The sequence below is a fragment of the Triticum urartu genome, chromosome 6A (assembly GCF_056163025.1).
Source record: "Triticum urartu cultivar PI428250 chromosome 6A, HENAU_Tu73, whole genome shotgun sequence".
NCBI classification, from domain to species: Eukaryota; Viridiplantae; Streptophyta; class Magnoliopsida; order Poales; family Poaceae; genus Triticum; species Triticum urartu.
The window spans coordinates 542,934,775-542,954,545 of record NC_141878.1 but is presented as its reverse complement, the minus strand read 5'-3'; the positions used below and the strand labels follow the sequence as shown (position 1 = coordinate 542,954,545).

At 42.7% G+C, this 19,771-nt stretch overlaps 1 protein-coding gene and 1 long non-coding RNA gene across 2 annotated transcripts; one reads left to right on the top strand and one right to left on the bottom strand.

The window, feature by feature from the left end:
• Positions 1-13,569: 13,569 nt before the first annotated feature.
• Positions 13,570-15,889, bottom strand: LOC125512623 (WAT1-related protein At1g44800). The gene is made up of 4 exons (XM_048677726.2): positions 15,526-15,889; positions 14,904-14,966; positions 14,111-14,794; positions 13,570-14,013 (listed from the first exon to the last, which is right to left on the bottom strand). Exons 1-4 carry the CDS (start codon positions 15,717-15,719, stop codon positions 13,788-13,790), a joined length of 1,167 nt encoding a protein of 388 aa, XP_048533683.1. The 5' UTR covers positions 15,720-15,889; the 3' UTR covers positions 13,570-13,787.
• Positions 15,890-18,594: 2,705 nt separating this feature from the next.
• LOC147966183 (uncharacterized) lies at positions 18,595-19,168 on the top strand. The gene is made up of 3 exons (XR_015607681.1): positions 18,595-18,691; positions 18,800-18,857; positions 18,945-19,168. It is a non-coding gene; the product is annotated as an uncharacterized LOC147966183 (long non-coding RNA).
• The last annotated feature ends 603 nt before the right edge of the window (positions 19,169-19,771 follow it).

The following is a 19,771-nucleotide window of genomic DNA, read 5'->3' as shown; positions in this document are numbered from 1 at the left end:
ACACCTAAAATCCAAAGCTTGGGGATGCCCTGGAAGGCATCCCCTCTTTCGTCTACTTCCATCGGTAACTTTACGTGGAGCTATATTTTTATTCGCCACATGATGTGTGTTTTGCTTTGAGTGTCTTGTATGATTTGAGTCTTTGCTTTTTATTTACCACAATCATCCTTGCTGTACACACCTTTTGGGAGAGACACACATGATTCGGAAATTATTAGAATACTCTATGTACTTCACTTATATCTTTTGACTTATATAGTTTTTGTTCTAGTTCTTCACTTATATCTTTTAGAGCACGGTGGTGGTTTTGTTTTATAGAAATTATTATTCTCTCATGCTTCACTTAGATTATCTTGAGAGTCTTAAATAGCATGGTAATTTACTTAAATAATCCTAATATGCTAGGTATTCAAGACTAGTAAAAACTTTATTATGAGTGTGTTGAATACTAAGAGAAGTTTGATGCTTGATGATTGTTTTGAGACATGGAGGTAGTGATATCAAAGTTGTGCTTGTTGAGTAGTTGTGGATTTGAAAAATACTTGTGTTGAAGTTTGCAAGTCCCGTGGCATGCACGTATGGTAAACGTTATGTAATAAATTTGAAACATGAGGTGTTCTTTGAGTGTCCTCCTTATGAGTGGCGGTCGGGGACGAGCGATGGTCTTTTCCTACCAATCTACCCCCCTAGGAGAATGCGCGTAGTGCTTGGTTTTTGATGACTTGTAGATTTTTGCAATAAGTATGTGAGTTCCTTATGACTAATGTTGAGTCCATGGATTATACGCACTCTCACCATTCCATCATTGCTAGCCTCTTCGGTACCGTGCATTGCCCTTTCTCACATTGAGAGTTGGTGCAAACTTCGCCAGTGCATCCAAACCCCGTGATATGATACACTCTTTCACACATAAACCTCCTTATATCTTCCTCAAAACAGCCACCTTACCTACCTATTATGGCATTCCCATAGCCATTCCGAGATATATTGCCATGCAACTTTCCACCGTTCCGTTTATCATGACACGTTAATCATTTGTCATATTGCTTTGCATGATCATGTAGTTGACATAGTATTTGTGGCAAAGCCACCATTCATAATCCTTTCATACATGTCACTCTTGGTTCATTGCATATCCCGGTACACCACCGGAGGTATTCATATAGAGTCATACTTTGTTCTAGTATCGAGTTGTGATCATTGAGTTGTAAATAGAAGTGTTATGATCATCATTCATAGAGCATTGTCCCTAAAAAAAGATAAAGGCCAAATAAAAAAGGGAGGCCAAAAAAGAGAAATAAAAGGGGGCAATGCTACTATCCTTTTTCCACACTTGTGCTTCAAAGTAGCACCATAATCTTCATGATAGATAGTCTTTTGTTTTGTCACTTTCATATACTAGTGGGAATTTTTCATTATAGAACTTGGCTTGTATATTCCAACAATGGGCTTCCTCAAATGCCCTAGGTCTTCGTGAGCAAGCAAGTTGGATGCACACCCACTTAGTTTCTTTAGTTGAAATTTGATATATTTATAGCTCTAGTGCATCCGTTGCATGGCAATCCCTACTCCTTGCATTAACATCAATTGATGGGCATCTCCATAGCTTATTGATTAGCCTCGTTGATGTGAGACTTCCTCCCTTTTTGTCTTCTCCACATAACCCCCATCATTATATTCTATTCCACCCATAGTGCTATATCCATGGCTCATGCTCATATATTGCGTGAAGGTTGAAAAAGTTTGAGATTACTAAAGTATGAAACAATTGCTTGGCTTCTCATCGGGATTGTGCATGATGAGGGCATTCTTGTGTGACAAAAAAGAAGCATGACTAAACTATATGATTTTGTAGGGATGAACTTTCTTTGGCTATGTTATTTTGAGAGGACATAATTGCTTAGTTAATATACTTGAAGTATTATTATTTTTATCTCAATATTGAACTTTTATCTTGAATCTTTTGGATCTGTATATTCATACCACAATTAAGAAGAATTACATCGAAAATATGCCAAGTAGCATTCCACATCAAAATTTATATTTTTATCATTTACCTACTTGAGGACGAGCAAGAATTAAGCTTGGGGATGCTTGATACGTCTCCAATGTATCTAAATTTTTTGATTGTTCCATGCTATATTATATTCTGTTTTGGACATTATTGGGCTTTATTATACACTTTTATATTATTTTTGGGACTAACCTATTAACCGGAGGCCCAACCCAGAATTGCTGTTTTTTTGCCTATTTTAGGGTTTCGCAGAAAAATAATATCAAACGGAGTCCAAACGGAATGAAACCTTCGGGAACGTGATTTTTGGAACGAACATGATCCAGAGGACTTGGACCCTACGTCAAGACATCAACCAGGAGGCCACGAGGTAGGGGGGCACGCCTACCCCCCCCCCCCCCCAGGCGCACCCTCCACCCTCGTGGCCCCCTGTTGCTCCACCGACGTACTCCTTCCTCCTATGTATATACCTATGTACCCCAAACTACCAGATACGGAGCCAAAACCCTAATTCCACCGCCGTAACTTTCTGTATCCGCGAGATCCCATCTTGGGGCCTGTTCCGGAGCTCCGCCGGAGGGGGCATCGATCACGGAGGGCTTCTACATCAACACCACAGCCCCTCCGATGAAGTGTGAGTAGTTTAATTCAGACCTACGGGTCCATAGTTATTAGCTAGATGGCTTCTTCTCTCTTTTTGGATCTCAATACAAAGTTCTCCCCCTCTCTCGTGGAGATCTATTCGATGTAATCTTCTTTTGCGGTGTGTTTGTTGAGACCGATGAATTGTGGGTTTATGATCAAGTTTATCTATGAACAATATTTGAATCTTCTCTGAATTCTTTTATGTATGATTGGTTATCTTTGCAAGTCTCTTCGAATTATCAGTTTGGTTTGGCCTACTAGATTGATCTTTCTTGCAATGGGAGAAGTGCTTAGCTTTGGGTTCAATCTTGCGGTGTCCTTTCCCAGTGACAGTAGGGGCAGCAAGGCACGTATTGTTTTGTTGCCATCGAGGATAACAAAATGGGGTTTTCATCATATTGCATGAGTTTATCCCTCTACATCATGTCATCTTGCTTAAGGCGTTACTCTGATCTTATGAACTTAATACTCTAGATGCATGTTGGATAGCGGTCGATGTGTGGAGTAATAGTAGTAGATGCAGGCAGGAGTCAGTCTACTTGTCTCGGACGTGATGCCTATATACATGATCATACCTAGATATTCTCATAACTATGCTCAATTCTGTCAATTGCTCAACAGTAATTTGTTTACCCACTGTGAATACTTATGCTCTTGAGAGAAGCCACTAGTGAAAGCTATGGCCCCCGGGTCTATCTTCCATCATATTAATCTTCCAATACTTAGTTATTTCCTTTGCCATTTATTTTACTTTACATCTTTTATTTCTCTTTATCATAAAAATACCAAAAATATTATCTTATCATATCTATCAGATCTCACTCTCGTAAGTGACTGTGTAGGGATTGACAACCCCTTATCGCGTTGGTTGCGAGGATTTATTTGTTTGTGTAGGTTCGAGGGACTTGTGCATGTCCTCCTACTGGATTGATACCTTGGTTCTCAAAAACTGAGGGAAATACTTACGCTACTTTGCTGCATCACCCTTTCCTCTTGAAGGGAAAACCAACGCAAGTGCTCAAGAGGTAGCAAGAAGGATTTCTGGCGCCGTTGCCGGGGAGGTCTATGCAAAAGTCAACATACCAAGTACCCATCACAAAACCTTATCTCCCGCATTACATTATTTGCCATTTGCCTCTCATTTTCTTCTCCCCACTTCACCCTTGCCGTTTTATTCGCCTTCTCTCTCTCCATCCTCCCTCTCTTTCTCTATTCGCCTCTTTTTGCCCGTTTCTTGTTTGCTTGTGTGTTGGATTGCTTGCTTGTCATGATGGCTCAAGATAACACCAAATTGTGTGACTTTACCAATACCAACAACAGTGATTTTATTAGCACTCTAATTGCTCCTCTTACCGATGCTGAATCTTGTGAAATTAATGCTGCCTTGCTGAATCTTGTCATGAAAGATCCGTTTTCCGGCCTTCCTAGTGAAGATGTCGCTACCCATCTAAATAGCTTCGTTGATTTATGTGATATGCAAAAGAAGAAAGATGTGGGTAATGATATTGTTAAATTGAAGCTATTTCATTTTTCGCTTAGAGATCGTGCTAAAGCTTGGTTTTCGTCTTTGCCTAAAAATAGTATTGATTCGTGGAATAAGTGCAAAGATGCTTTTATCTCTAAGTATTTTCCTCCCGCTAAGATTATCTCTCTTAGAAACGATATTATGAATTTTAAGCAACTTGATTATGAACATGTTGCACAAGCTTGGGAGAGGCTGAAATTAATGATACGTAATTGCCCCACACGTGGTTTGAATTTGTGGATGATTATACAAAATTTTTATGCCGGATTGAATTTTGCTTCTAGAAATCTTTTATATTCGGCCGCGGGAGGCACTTTTATGGAAATCACTTTAGGAGAAGCTACTAAACTCCTAGATAATATTATGGTTAATTATTCTCAATGGCACACCGAAAGATCTACTAATAAAAAAGTGCATGCGATAGAAGAAATTAATGTTTTGTGTGGAAAGATGGATGAACTTATGAAATTATTTGCTAATAAAAGTGTTTCTTCTGATTCTAATGAAATGCCTTTGTCTACTTTGATTGATAATAATAATGAATCTATGGATGTGAATTTTGTTGGTAGGAATAATTTTGGTAACAACGCGTATAGAGGAAACTTTAATCCTAGGCCGTATCCTAGTAATTCCTCTAATAATTATGGTAATTACTACAACAATTCTTATGGAAATTATAATAAGGCGCCCTCTGATTTTGAAACTAATATTAAAGAATTTATTATTTTGCAAAAGAATTTCAATGCTGTGATTGAAGAAAAATTGCTTAAGATTGATGAGTTGGCTAGGAACGTTGATAGAATTTCTCTTGATGTTGATTCTTTGAAACTTAGATCTATTCCACCTAAGCATGATATCAATGAGTCTCTCAATGCCATGAGAATTTCCATTGATGATTGCAAAGAAAGAACCGTTAGGATGCGTGCTAAGAAAGATTGTTTTATAAAATCGTGTTCTTCTAGTTTCAATGATAATAAAGATGAAGATCTAAAAGTTATTGATGTGTCCCCTATTAAATCTTTGTTTTGTAATATGAATCTTGATAATGATGGGACTGAATATGATCCACCTTTACATAGAGACGTTCCAAGAATTCGGAGTCTTTAGATCTTGATGCTAAAATTATTAAAAGTGGGATTGAAGAAGTGAAAACTTTAAATATTAATGAACCCACTATATTGGATTTCAAGGAATTTAATTGTGATAATTGATCTTTGATAGATTGTATTTCCTTGTTGCAATCCATGCTAAATTCTCTTCATGCTTATAGTCAAAATAAAGCTTTCACTAAACATATCGTTGATGCTTTGATGCAATCTTATGAAGAAAAACTTGAGTTGGAAGTTTCTATCCCTAAAAAGCTTTATGATGAGTGGGAACCTACTATTAAAATTAAAATTAAAGACCATTAATGCTATGCTTTGTGTGATTTGGGTGCTAGTGTTTCCACGATTCCAAAGACTTTGTGTGATTTGCTAGGTTTTTGTGATTTTGATGATTGCTCTTTAAACTTACACCTTGCGGATTCCACCATTAAGAAACCTATGGGAAGAATTAATGATGTTCTTATTGTTGCAAATAGGAATTATGTGCCCGTAGATTTTATCGTTCTTGACATAGATTGCAATCCTTCATGTCCTATTATTCTTGGTAGACCTTTCCTTAGAACGATTGGTGCAATTATTGATATGAAGGAAGGAAATATTAGATTCCAATTTTCGTTAAGGAAAGGCATGGAACACTTCCCTAGAAATAAAATTAAATTACCTTATGAATCTATTATGAGAGCCACTTATGTATTGCCTACCAAAGATGGCAATACCTAGATCTATCCTTACTTTTTATGCCTAGCTAGGGGCGTTAAACGATAGCGCTTGTTGGGAGGCAACCCAATTTTATTTTTATTCCTTGCTTTTTTTTTCTCCTGTTTAGTAATAAATAATTTATCTAGCCTCTGTTTTGGTTGTGTATTTTGTGTTTAATTAGTGTTTGTGCCAAGTAGAACCGTTGGGAAGACTTGGGAAAAGTCTTTTTAATCTTCATGTAAAAAACAGAAACTTTAGCGCTCACGAGAACTGCTGCCATTTTTATTTGGAAAGTGATATTTAGTTAATTATTTTTGCAGATTATTAATAGATAAATTCCTAACGTCCATCAATTTATTTTAGAATTTTTGGGGTTCCAGATCTTGCGTTAGCTATAGATTACTACATATTGTTCTGTTTTTTACAGATTCTGTTTTTCGTGTGTTGTTTGCTTATTTTAATGAATCTATGGCTAGTAAAATAGTTTATAAACCATAGAGAAGTTGTAATACAGTAGGTTTAACACCAATATAAATAAATAATGAGTTCATTACAGTACCTTGAAGTGGTGTTTTGTTTTCTTTCGCTAACGGAGCTCACAAGATTTTCTACTTTAAGTTTTGTGTTGTGAAGTTTTCAAGTTTTGGGTGAAAGATTTGATGGATTATGGAACAAGGAGTGGCAAGAGACTAAGCTTGGGGATGCCCATGGCACCCCAAGAGAATCTAAGTACACCTAAAATCCAAAGCTTGGGGATGCCCTGGAAGGCATCCCCTCTTTCGTCTACTTCCATCGGTAACTTTACGTGGAGCTATATTTTTATTCGCCACATGATGTGTGTTTTGCTTTGAGCGTCTTGTATGATTTGAGTCTTTGCTTTTTATTTACCACAATCATCCTTGCTGTACACACCTTTTGGGAGAGACACACATGATTCGGAAATTATTAGAATACTCTATGTACTTCACTTATATCTTTTGAGTTATATAGTTTTTGTTCTAGTACTTCACTTATATCTTTTAGTGCACGGTGGTGGTTTTGTTTTATAGAAATTATTATTCTCTCATGCTTCACTTAGATTATTTTGAGAGTCTTAAATATCATGGTAATTTACTTAAATAATCCTAATATGCTAGGTATTCAAGACTAGTAAAAACTTTATTATGAGTGTGTTGAATACTAAGAGAAGTTTGATGCTTGATGATTGTTTTGAGACATGGAGGTAGTGATATCAAAGTTGTGCTTGTTGAGTAGTTGTGGGTTTGAAAAATACTTGTGTTGAAGTTTGCAAGTCCCGTGGCATGCACATATGGTAAACGTTATGTAACAAATTTGAAACATGATGTGTTCTTTGAGTGTCCTCCTTATGAGTGGCGGTCGGGGACGAGCGATGGTCTTTTCCTACCAATCTATCCCCCTAGGAGAATGCGCGTAGTGCTTGGTTTTTGATGACTTGTAGATTTTTGCAATAAGTATGTGAGTTCCTTATGACTAATGTTGAGTCCATGGATTATACGCACTCTCACCATTCCATCATTGCTAGCCTCTTCGGTACCGTGCATTGCCCTTTCTCACATTGAGAGTTGGTGCAAACTTCGCCAGTGCATCCAAACCCCGTGATATGATACACTCTTTCACACATAAACCTCCTTATATCTTCCTCAAAACAGCCACCATACCTACCTATTATGGCATTCCCATAGCCATTCCGAGATATATTGCCATGCAACTTTCCACCGTTCCGTTTATCATGACACGTTCATCATTGTCATATTGCTTTGCATGATCATGTAGTTGACATAGTATTTGTGGCAAAGCCACCATTCGTAATCCTTTCATACATGTCACTCTTGGTTCATTGCATATCCCGGTACACCACCGGAGGTATTCATATAGAGTCATACTTTGTTCTAGTATCGAGTTGTGATCATTGAGTTGTAAATGGAAGTGTTATGATCATCATTCATAGAGCATTGTCCCTAAAAATAGATAAAGGCCAAATAAAAAAGGGAGGCCAAAAAAGAGAAATAAAAAGGGGGCAATGCTACTATCCTTTTTCCACACTTGTGCTTCAAAGTAGCACCATAATCTTCATGATAGATAGTCTTTTGTTTTGTCACTTTCATATACTAGTGGGAATTTTTCATTATAGAACTTGGCTTGTATATTCCAACAATGGGCTTCCTCAAATGCCCTAGGTCTTCGTGAGCAAGCAAGTTGGATGCACACCCACTTTGTTTCTTTAGTTGAGATTTGATATATTTATAGCTCTAGTGCATCCGTTGCATGGCAATCCCTACTCCTTGCATTAACATCAATTGATGGGCATCTCCATAGCTCATTGATTAGCCTCGTTGATGTGAGACTTCCTCCCTTTTTGTCTTCTCCACATAACCCCCATCATTATATTCTATTCCACCCATAGTGCTATATCCATGGTTCATGCTCATATATTGCGTGAAGGTTGAAAAAGTTTGAGATTACTAAAGTATGAAACAATTGCTTGGCTTCTCATCGGGATTGTGCATGATGAGGGCATTCTTGTGTGACAAAAAAGAAGCATGACTAAACTATATGATTTTGTAGGGATGAACTTTCTTTGGCTATGTTATTTTGAGAGGACATAATTGCTTAGTTAATATACTTGAAGTATTATTATTTTTATCTCAATATTGAACTTTTATCTTGAATCTTTTGGATCTGTATATTCATACCACAATTAAGAAGAATTACATTGAAAATATGCCAAGTAGCATTCCACATCAAAAATTATATTTTTATCATTTACCTACTTGAGGACGAGCAAGAATTAAGCTTGGGGATGCTTGATACGTCTCCAATGTATCTAAAATTTTTGATTGTTCCATGCTATATTATATTCTGTTTTGGACATTATTGGGCTTTATTATACACTTTTATATTATTTTTGGGACTAACCTGTTAACCGGAGGCCCAGCCCAGAATTGCTGTTTTTTTTGCCTATTTTAGGGTTTCGCAGAAAAAGAATATCAAACGGAGTCCAAACGGAATGAAACCTTCGGGAACGTGATTTTTGGAATGAACATGATCCAGAGGACTTGGACCCTACGTCAAGACATCAACCAGGAGGCCACGAGGTAGGGGGGCACGCCTACCCCCCCCCCCCCCAGGCGCACCCTCCACCCTCGTGGCCCCCTGTTGCTCCACCGACGTACTCCTTCCTCCTATGTATATACCTATGTACCCCAAACTACCAGATACGGAGCCAAAACCCTAATTCCACCGCCGTAACTTTCTGTATCCGCGAGATCCCATCTTGGGGCCTGTTCCGGAGCTCCGCCGGAGGGGGCATCGATCACGGAGGGCTTCTACATCAACACCACAGCCCCTCCGATGAAGTGTGAGTAGTTTAACTCAGACCTACGGGTCCATAGTTATTAGCTAGATGGCTTCTTCTCTCTTTTTGGATCTCAATACAAAGTTCTCCCCCTCTCTCGTGGAGATCTATTCGATGTAATCTTCTTTTGCGGTGTGTTTGTTGAGACCGATGAATTGTGGGTTTATGATCAAGTTTATCTATGAACAATATTTGAATCTTCTCTGAATTCTTTTATGTATGATTGGTTATCTTTGCAAGTCTCTTCGAATTATCAGTTTGGTTTGGCCTACTAGATTGATCTTTCTTGCAATGGGAGAAGTGCTTAGCTTTGGGTTCAATCTTGCGGTGTCCTTTCCCAGTGACAGTAGGGGCAGCAAGGCACGTATTGTTTTGTTGCCATCGAGGATAACAAAATGGGGTTTTCATCATATTGCATGAGTTTATCCCTCTACATCATGTCATCTTGCTTAAGGCGTTACTCTGATCTTATGAACTTAATACTCTAGATGCATGTTGGATAGCGGTCGATGTGTGGAGTAATAGTAGTAGATGCAGGCAGGAGTCAGTCTACTTGTCTCGGACGTGATGCCTATATACATGATCATACCTAGATATTCTCATAACTATGCTCAATTCTGTCAATTGCTCAACAGTAATTTGTTTACCCACTGTGAATACTTATGCTCTTGAGAGAAGCCACTAGTGAAAGCTATGGCCCCCGGGTCTATCTTCCATCATATTAATCTTCCAATACTTAGTTATTTCCTTTGCCATTTATTTTAGTTTACATCTTTTATTTCTCTTTATCATAAAAATACCAAAAATATTATCTTATCATATCTCGTAAGTGACCGTGTAGGGATTGACAACCCCTTATCGCGTTGGTTGCGAGGATTTATTTGTTTGCGTAGGTGAGAGGGACTCATGCATGGCCTCCTACTGGATTGATACCTTGGTTCTCAAAAACTGAGGGAAATACTTACGCTACTTTGCTGCATCACCCTTTCCTCTTCAAGGGAAAACCAACGCAAGTGCTCAAGAGGTAGCAGCCCTCGGGGAGGGATCGCCCTTGCAGACCACATTTGGTCGCCCAACCAACAAATCTCCCATGAGGAGAATGCTGCTCTCGTCGCTCCCTTTGATGCCACGGAGGTTGAGACTTTTGTCAAAGCAATGAACCCGGCCTCGGCCCCAGGCCCCGATGGCCTACCGGTTCGCTTCTTCCAGGCATTCTGGCCGATGGTCAAGGAGATCATCCTTGACCTGTTCCTCGAGTTTTCTCGGGGAACATTGGACGTTTCCCGACTCAACTACGGGATCATCTCCTTGATACCAAAGGTTACCGGGGCAGCTGACATTCGGCAGTTCCGACCTATCACGGTCCTCGATGTGTTGTTTCGGATTCTGGCCAAAGGGTACGCCCCTAGGGCGACCCTAATCGCCCCTCGGATCCATCATCCGAACCAGAAGGCCTTCACGAAAGGCCGGTATATTTTGGATGGGATCCTCGTTCTCCACGAGGTCATCCATGAAGTCAAGGGTAAGCGCCTTCGCGCGATGTTCTTCAAGATTGACTTCCATAAAGCGTACGACACTGTACATTGGTCCTTCCTTTGGGAGGTGATGATGAAGCGTGGCTTCGATCACCACTGGATGGCTCGGGTTATGTAGCTGGTTATGACTGGACGCACGGCTGTCAACATAAATGGGGAGGCCGGGCCGTACTTCCTGACTGGCAGGGAGTACGGCAAGGCGATCATATCTCCCCATTTCTATTCAATCTTGTGGTCGACGCTCTAGCTACGATCCTAGACTTGGCCAAGTGGGCCGGCCACATTAGGGGGATTTGCCCCATCTCGTGGCTAATGGAGGTCTGACCCACCTTCAATATGCGGACGACACCATTATGATGGTGGAAGGCTCGGACGAGGATATTCGACACCTCAAGTTCCTCTTCCTCTACTTTCAGGAGATGTCGGGTCTCACGATTAACTTCGCCAAGAGTGAAGTGATGGTTCTTGGGTACTCTAAGGAGGAAGTCCAGCGAATCTCCACTCGATTGAATTGTCGCTTGGGATCCTTCCCGACTACTTACCTCGGCATGCCGATTAGTGACGCCTGTCTACAGGAGAAAGACTTCCACCCAATAATTTCCAAGCTCCAACCTAGGATGGAGCCTTGGCAGGGGAGGTGGCTTTCCAAGGCCGCTCAAGTGGTTCTGATGAACTCCTCCCTTGTTAGCCTCTTGATGTACGTTATGAGATTTTATAGTTTACATGAATCCCTTCATCATGAGGTCACCAAGCTTCTCTCCAGATTCTTCTCGGCTGGAGAGAACAATAAACAGAAGTACCACATGGTTAAGTGGTCTGAGATTTGCAAGCCTAAGGACTAGGGCGACCTCGGGGTCATTTCATCTAAGCGGATGAATATTGCCCTCCTCTCCAAATGGCTTTGGCGCATTCAGACCGGTGATGGTGGGCTGTGGCTGGAGATTATCCGCGCGAAGTACCTACGAGGGCAGCCTCTGGCGTTCACCTCTAGATCAGGAGGGTCCCAATTCTGGCAATCGGTGATCCAACTGATGCCGGTCTTGTGTATTGGGACCTCCATTAAAGTGGGCTCTGGGTCCGGCACCCTATTCTGGCTTGATAGATGGGCCGAGACTCGACCTTTTGCGGAGCGGTTCTACGCTTTATTCTCAATATGTGCCCGCCCACAACTTTCGGTGGCCATTGCTTTGGCTAACATGAGTGCAATCACCCTCCGCCATACCTTCGGGGCGGTGGAGCATGCTCAATGGGAGGAGCTGCTCGATTGTGTTGCCCTCCACACCCCCTCCCTTGAGCCCGATTTGCTGTCTTGGCGACTGGAGCCAAACGGCCGATTTTCTACTAGATCCTTGTACCAGGCGACTGTACCCACTCCCGGACCAATTGAACTCTCGGTGTTAAGGGAGATCAAACTCCGCTTGAAAATCCGCATATTCCTTTGGCAATGGGTCCGAGGCCGACAGCCTTCGGGCACGGAGGTGCGTAAGTGTAATGGCCCTGGGGACGGCCTTTGTCCCATTTGCATGGTACCGGAAGACTGCAACCACATCTTCTTCTGGTGCTCGGCGGCGCAGTTCCTATGGAGATGCTTCCGGGAGGTTGTTGGTGGCATTTGGTATCACGGCAACCTTCCGGACTTGTTCGGGGAGATCCTTAGGCTCCCCAGTCCTAGACGTGCCCCCACCTGGGTGGCTATGGGTACCCTGGCATGGACCCTCTGGTGCATCCACAATAAACTAGTCATCGAACGCATGATTCCTTGCCGTGTGACTGATGCAATCTACAAAATGTGTGGCTTCTTACAACTATGGAGACCTCTTAGCAAGCGGCGCGATCGGGACGTCGTCGAAAACATCATCACGGGTCTCCGTTCCTCGGCTGCAGCATTAGCTCCACCACCACCACCGCCAGCCCCTCCTAAGCCGGATTAGCTTCTTTTTTCTCTTTGTTTGGGGCTTGTCTTGTTGTGCCCCCAGCGATGATTTGAGACTTTCTTGTACTTTGAACTGACTCTTGTTGGATGCTTGGTGTTGTTGCTTCATAATATAAAGCGGGGGGGGGGGGGGATCCTTTTTCGTAAATCCACCACTGGTCCTAAAAGTATTCTAGGTGTGTCACTTTAGTCCTAAAACTATGAAAGCACATATTTGAGTCCTACTTCTTTCTAAAATGTGCCGCCGCCGGTCCTAAGCTCGCCAGAGCAGGTCTGACCTGCACCCGTAGCAATTTGACCTTTGTTACATTGGATGACTCAATTTTGGCGGCAAATATCCCGCCCGAAACGGATGGAACATGGGTTCACATGTACTCAAAACTGAAAAAAATAACAAAAAAATTCAAACATTTTCTGGTTTTTTTAACAAACATGGTCTACTATTATATTCATGTGTAAAGTTTCAAAAGTATTCTGGGCGAAAAGAAAAACAGAACCGGTACTGTATAAAGGTTACCGTGGAAGTTTTTTTTGTAGTTACAATTGTTTTTTGGCCCAAAAGTTCATATAATTCATTTCTTTGTGAAACTTTACATGTGAGTATAACACTAGATCATATTTATTGAAAAAATCCAAAATGTTTGACTATTCTTTACAATATTTTCACTTTAAATGTTTAATCACGTGTGCGTAGATCCATGTTCCAACAAATCCACATAGATCGGCAAAAGGGATGTTATAAAATTAGCACTTGCTCACTCTCTCATTGTCTCACATAGTCACATGATAGGATCGTCGCTAGAGAGAAGCTGACAAGAAGAAAATGGAGAACAAAATTGGTCCTTATGCACGATCGATCGATGGACCATGCACTACCAGGAAAAAAGCTAGACATACTGGTCGATGGAAGATGGGTGAACGTATAGCACGTAGCTACTCGCTACTTCGGTCGATCTAGTAGTGGCCATTGGTCGTAGGCGTCTCGACGTCCAAGACATGGCTTCCATTGCTGTTGCCGAGCTCGTGCTGCTTGCCGTGGCCGTGATCGTTGGTCACCGAGGTTAAGGGCAGCTCGCCGGCGCCCTTGACGCTGACGTCGGAGACTTTGTTGATCTCGTCCTTGCTCTTGCCCCAGATGAGAAAGTAGAGGCCTCCCACGATGATGGCTGCACCAATCACACTGAAAGCAACAATGAAATGAGATCATTAGTATTGTTGCACTAAGGTATTACACATCCACATCCATCTTGATGTGGTGGCAGCACGAATTTATGTACCTTCCGAGATTGATCTCCTCCTTGAGAATGATGGAGCCCATGACGGCGGTTACGATCATGCAGAGTGGGTTGAAGGCCGTCACGAACACAGGACCCCTTTGCCTCGACACGATGCCCTGCACGTAGTAAGCCACACCGGAGCACACTATGCCGGCGTAGACGGCAGTGAAGAGGCGGGTGTCGAAGCCGATGACCCACGCCTGAGTGTTAGCGCGCTCGGCGACGAGGGCAATGGCGCCGCTCATGAGGGATCCCATGCCGCAGATGAGCACGGTGAGCGACAGCTCCGCCGGGTAGCTCCGGAGGGTGTTGGACTGGAGGATGAAGAAGCACGCCCAGGCCACGCAGGCGATGATGACCATGATAGTCCCGTTCAGCCAGTCCCGCGCGGCGGCCGCGCCGCCGGCGCCCTGGCCACTGGCGATGGCGTGGTGCTGGCCCTTGGTCCACGGGAACTGCACGATGGGGCCGTGGTACAGGACCATCAGCACGGCGCCGGCCACCGTGAGGACCGTGCCGGCGATCTTGGCTTGACTGTGCAGACTCCGCAGCCGCACCTTCTCCATGCGCAGGATGAGGGCCAGCACGAATGTGACGGCCGGGAGGATGTTGACGAGCGCCGTCGCGAATCCCGCCGAGGTCAGCTTCGCGCCCATGAAGTACAGGTTCTGGTCCATGACGGGCCTGAGAGACCCATGCAACACAGCACATCAGTCAGTAATCAAGAAAGAGTCATGTCCTTGATCCGTTGATCGCCATGCACGGACGGTCAAATAATTAACGGTGTACGTACTCGAGGAATGCGAGCCCCATGACCTTGATGAAGATGGTGATTGTCATCTTTGGCCTCAGTCCCCTGCACAAGTTGGAGCATAAACCATGATTTAGGTAGAGTAAAAATTAATCGAACTGTCTAGTGAATGCATGGTAGGCCCTCCAGCTGACATGTGGGTTCCATGCATGGTAGGCCCTCCACCAGTGGCCAACCAGGGCACACTGGCTAGTGGAGGTCGTCCAGGTGCGTTTACACGTACGTAAACACACGTACAGGCCACATAGACATACCTGCTTGTGTGTCATTTTCTACTTCTGTTAATGCACAATTATGTTCTGATGGATCCATCCATATATAGATGCTGCATGTTGAGAGGTACGTACATCGATCTGATTTAACGCGTGACAAGGAAAGGCGGGAAAAGCTGGCTATCTTGCCAATAGAATAAGGTATCAAGAATCAAGATGCATATATGCCTACTACTTTCCTGGAGTAAGATATCGAGATGCATGTACAATACTTTTCTGGATTAGGATCCACGAGTGCTGGTTGTGCAGCTTGCACCATCTAAATGAGACAAAAATATGAATGACCTTGACAAATTGTACGTGTGTGTTTGCTCGATCGTGGGGTTGTTTACCTCTCGAAGTAGAGGGCGAAGGGCGTCATGACGGCGGTGGCGACCAGATTACGGTAGACGACGAGGACGAAGTGGCTCATCCCGGCCTTGAGGGACGCCACGGCGATGATGTACATGCCGGCGAACCCCACCTGCAGCAGCACCATCGCCAGGTATGGCTTCACATCGTTCAGAACTTTCCACCCCATGCCCATCCTCTCTCTCTCTCTCTCTCTCTCTCTCTCTCTGGCTGGCTAACGTTAGCTTCCTTCTCACTTAAAATCACAAGTCTAGGTTCCCTCTCACTCACTACCTGGAGCTTGATGTTTCTCACTCTCTCGCTGGAAAGCAAATGGCTGTGATCGATGAGGCGATGAGCTCAGGCCGAGGCCCGTCTACTTTATATAGGCGCGCGGCGTACAGTGCACCTAGCCCATGGGTGGATCCGAGTCATGGATGTGTCCCAGTGCTAGCTTTAGCTACATGCTCCATTCCCAGTTTAATATTCCACTTCCAGGCAAGGAGAACATCTCTCTCTCTCTCTCTCTCTCTCTCTCTCTCTCTCTCTCTCTCTCTCTCTCTCTCTCTCTCTCTCATGCATCCCATCAATTTGTATTATTTTTCGGAAAATGCTGGGAGCACGTACAGCAAAATGGCGGTGGGTTTGGATAACTTTCCAGCCACCTGAGGAGAATGCTTGCTCGCGACAGCGAATTGTGTTAAGCCGTCGGAGTCAATGTATATGGGAGTTGTGTTAATTAGCTGCTGGAATGGACATAGGCCTTTCACTTTGCCCCTAGATATCTCTCTTGCGCCGACAGGCGACAACCATTGATGTTCATGCATGCATCCATCTGCATAGTGTCTAGACTAGCTAGGATCAGAATACTGTTGATGAGTTAAATCAGCTGATAAGATGTAGCATTAATACTAGGCTACTAAAGTGTCTGCCATTTCTCTTGGCCTAAATTCCTCATTGTAAACCAAGAGATTCTTCCAAAAAGGACGAGAACCATATATGAGTATCTTATTTCTTGCTAATAAAAGGCATGATATCATACAGTAATGATTTTTGTAAGGTCGAATTAGGTTCTCAGAAGAAAAAGAAGACAACCGGCGCCGGAATTTCTACCCGGTTCCCCTCGCTACCGATCCAGCCGGCATTTTGGCGCTGTGAGGTGGGGAACCTAGGGTGCTCGTATGTGTGTTTCAATAGTCATTTGAAGATGAGTTTTGTGCTCCTCAACGGCAACATACCCATGGTGGATGTTGTGTCATGAAAACAAAGGCCATATGGTTCTTCCCCTGGCGGCGATGCTTTTTGGGGCAACGTCACAGCTCCAGGGCTATGTTTCCTCTATATGTTCGGTGCAGCTATTCTTGCGGAGTTTCAGAGTTTAGGTTTTTGTCCTCGCAAGACCGATCTTTCCGATCTGTTGAGTTTTTGCCATATTGACTTGATGCTTTTGTTGCATAATGGATTATCTGCCATTCTGGCACATGCACTGTTGTTGTGTACTTTATCAACTTCTCTCTCTCTCTCTCTCTCTCTCTCTCTCTCAATTTATCCACTCAATTATTTTTCATTTGATTTCCATGTTTGTATCAATAATATCTTTTAAATCGAACGAACATTATGATTTCTTTGCATATTTGTGTTCCTGATGACGAGAGCTTTGAAACGAGACCAACGTTGAATAAATTTTGACAAATTTGAAATTGGAATTTTCAATCATGATGAAGCCTTGTGCCACAAAAACTACAGTCATTTACCTAGCAAACTGTAATAATATATCAAAATTTTACAACGGGATTTATTGTGTGTCAGTGCGGATCAAAGTGATGCATAGGGAACTTGGTAACAGTTAATAAATGTGATTCAAACATAATTTTATGAGTTTGTATTGAACATGCATTCTTATAAAGTTTAAATAGTCCTTTTCGTGTTCTAGAGTGCATCAGTATGTTCCATAGAGTTTTATCATGTTGCGTGAAAAGGGGAGAAGTTTTCACGTTATGCCGGAAAGGTTAATTGTGGTACTGCATGCTCTAAATCATATCAAAATGTACTATTCTATGTCAATGCGCTGCAAACATAACTAAGAAGATTTTGTATGAACATTCATTCTTATCAAGTTTTATTAGTTTTTTTGTGCTCTAGAGTGCATCATCATGTTTCATAAAGTTTCACCATGTTTCGGAATTTGAATTTTAAAATTACCAAAATATATTCAAGAGTGCTCTTGTTTCAAAGTTCTTATCTTAAGGAACAAAAATATTCAAACCAATTTTCAACTAGACTCTTGATTTAAATGATAAAATGGAGTAAACCTTGGAATCACATAAAAAAGTATGTGGTTGGAGCATAGCATGGAATCTATGCCACAAAAGCTAGCTATAGGAAAAGTTGCCAGCATGTATGGAGGAAGTGGGGGCCTATATGAATCTTCAACGAGATGAACGACTGCACCATGCAAGGGGGTAGATGTCCCACTGTTATTGGTTTGATTTTTATTTTTGGAGCAGGAGTCCTCCCTCAATACTATAGTGAAGATGTTGCTGTTCGGCAGCCTGCACTTCTAGGGATCTTCCCCGATCCAAGTTCGTTCATTGTTCACTAGTAGAAAAAAGGGCTTTGGTCCAAGCCGGGTCAGCCCATTAGTCCTGGTTCAGTCTAGAACCGGGGCCAATGTGGGTATTGGTCCTGGTTCGTGAGCCCAGGGGGCCGGCCGGGCCACGTGGGCCATTGGTCCCGGTTCATCTGGACCTTTTGGTCCCGGTTGGTGGGACGAATCAGGACCAATGGGCCTTGCTCCTGGCCCACCACCATTGGTCCCGGTTGGTGGCTTGAACCGGGACCAAAGGCTCCCCTTTAGTCCCGGCTCATGTCACCAACCGGGACCAATGAGGTGCCTATATATACCCCCTCGCGCAAGAGCAGAGCACAGTGCTCTGTTTTTTCTGGCCGAGGGGGAGAGGGCTTTGTGGTGCTCTAGCTCACCTCCTATGCACATGAGGTGTTCGATGGAATGCCCGAGCCACACTACTTAAGCTTTCTCCTCTCGAAGCTCGACCTCCAAGCTCCATTTTCCTCGAGATTTGTCTAGATTTAGCGGCCCGTCACTCCCCGTCCCCGTCTTCACTGCCGTCGATCACCCGCGCCGATCTCATCACCGACACCACCGTGGTGAGCCTCTTGTTCTTATCTTCTTTCTGAAAGGAAAAATATTCTTACTTGTATGTTTAGATAGATACTTGTATCATTTTCTTACATTTATTATTGCATCTTATATAGTGCGATGGTTTTGGTATCCGCCCCCGTCGGCCCTCGTCATGTCTATGATTCGGATGTGGTATGTATATTATCTTTATAACTATTGGTTCATTTATTGTTTATGAAAATTATGCCGACCAACGTGACCTAGATTTTATTTATCTAGGATGTATGTGAATCGGAAATGCCAACCGACCCTATTGTCGAGAGGTTAAATTTAGTTGAAGAAGAAAACAATTTGTTGAAGGAAAAAATAAAAAAAATTGAGGAGGAGAAGATGATATTGGAGTTGCATGTTGCGGATGTCGTCGATGATCACAAGATCAAGATGGATGCAATGCGCTTGAAGATTAGAAAGATTAGAAAATATGCCATTCATACCGAGGCTTGGTATCATTATGCTGTTGGATCAATTGTTACCTTGGTTGCGATTATGATCGCATTTGTTTTCGCATTGAAATATTTTACATAGTTTCAATGTATGGTTTAATTAATTAGATGCTCTGGAGAGCTATATGTTGTTAGATGAGAACTATGTATGCACTTTGGTTTTAATGTGATGATGAAATTCTATTAATTTGGACACTTAATTATATATAATGCATGCAGATGAACCGGCAATGGATGTACGGTGACAGACACACCCGCGAGTACATTAAGGGCGTGCATGAGTTTCTCGATGCGGCTGAGGCAAACAAGCAGAATGGTTTTATGTGTTGTCCATGCACTAAATGTGGGAATATGAGGTCTTACTCTAACCGGAAAATCCTTCACTCCCACCTGCTTTACAAGGGTTTCATGCCACACTATAATGTTTGGACGAGGCACGGAGAAATAGGGGTTATGATGGAAGACGGCGAAGAAGAAGAGTACGATGACAACTATGTGCCCCCTGAATACGGTGATGCTGCAATGGGGGGGGGGCTGGTGAAGATCAAGAGGAACCAGACGATGTGCCCAATGATGCTGCCACGGGTAAAGCTGCTGAAGATC

Excerpts from the sequence above, each read along its gene's own strand:
- LOC125512623 (XM_048677726.2), bottom strand. The coding sequence starts at position 15,719 with ATGGGCATGGGGTGGAAAGTTCTGAACGATGTGAAGCCATACCTGGCG. Across the intron at positions 14,967-15,525 it reads TTCGCCCTCTACTTCGAGAG|GGGACTGAGGCCAAAGATGA; the intron begins GTAAACAACCCC and ends CAACTTGTGCAG. Across the intron at positions 14,795-14,903 it reads ATGGGGCTCGCATTCCTCGA|GCCCGTCATGGACCAGAACC; the intron begins GTACGTACACCG and ends TGGGTCTCTCAG.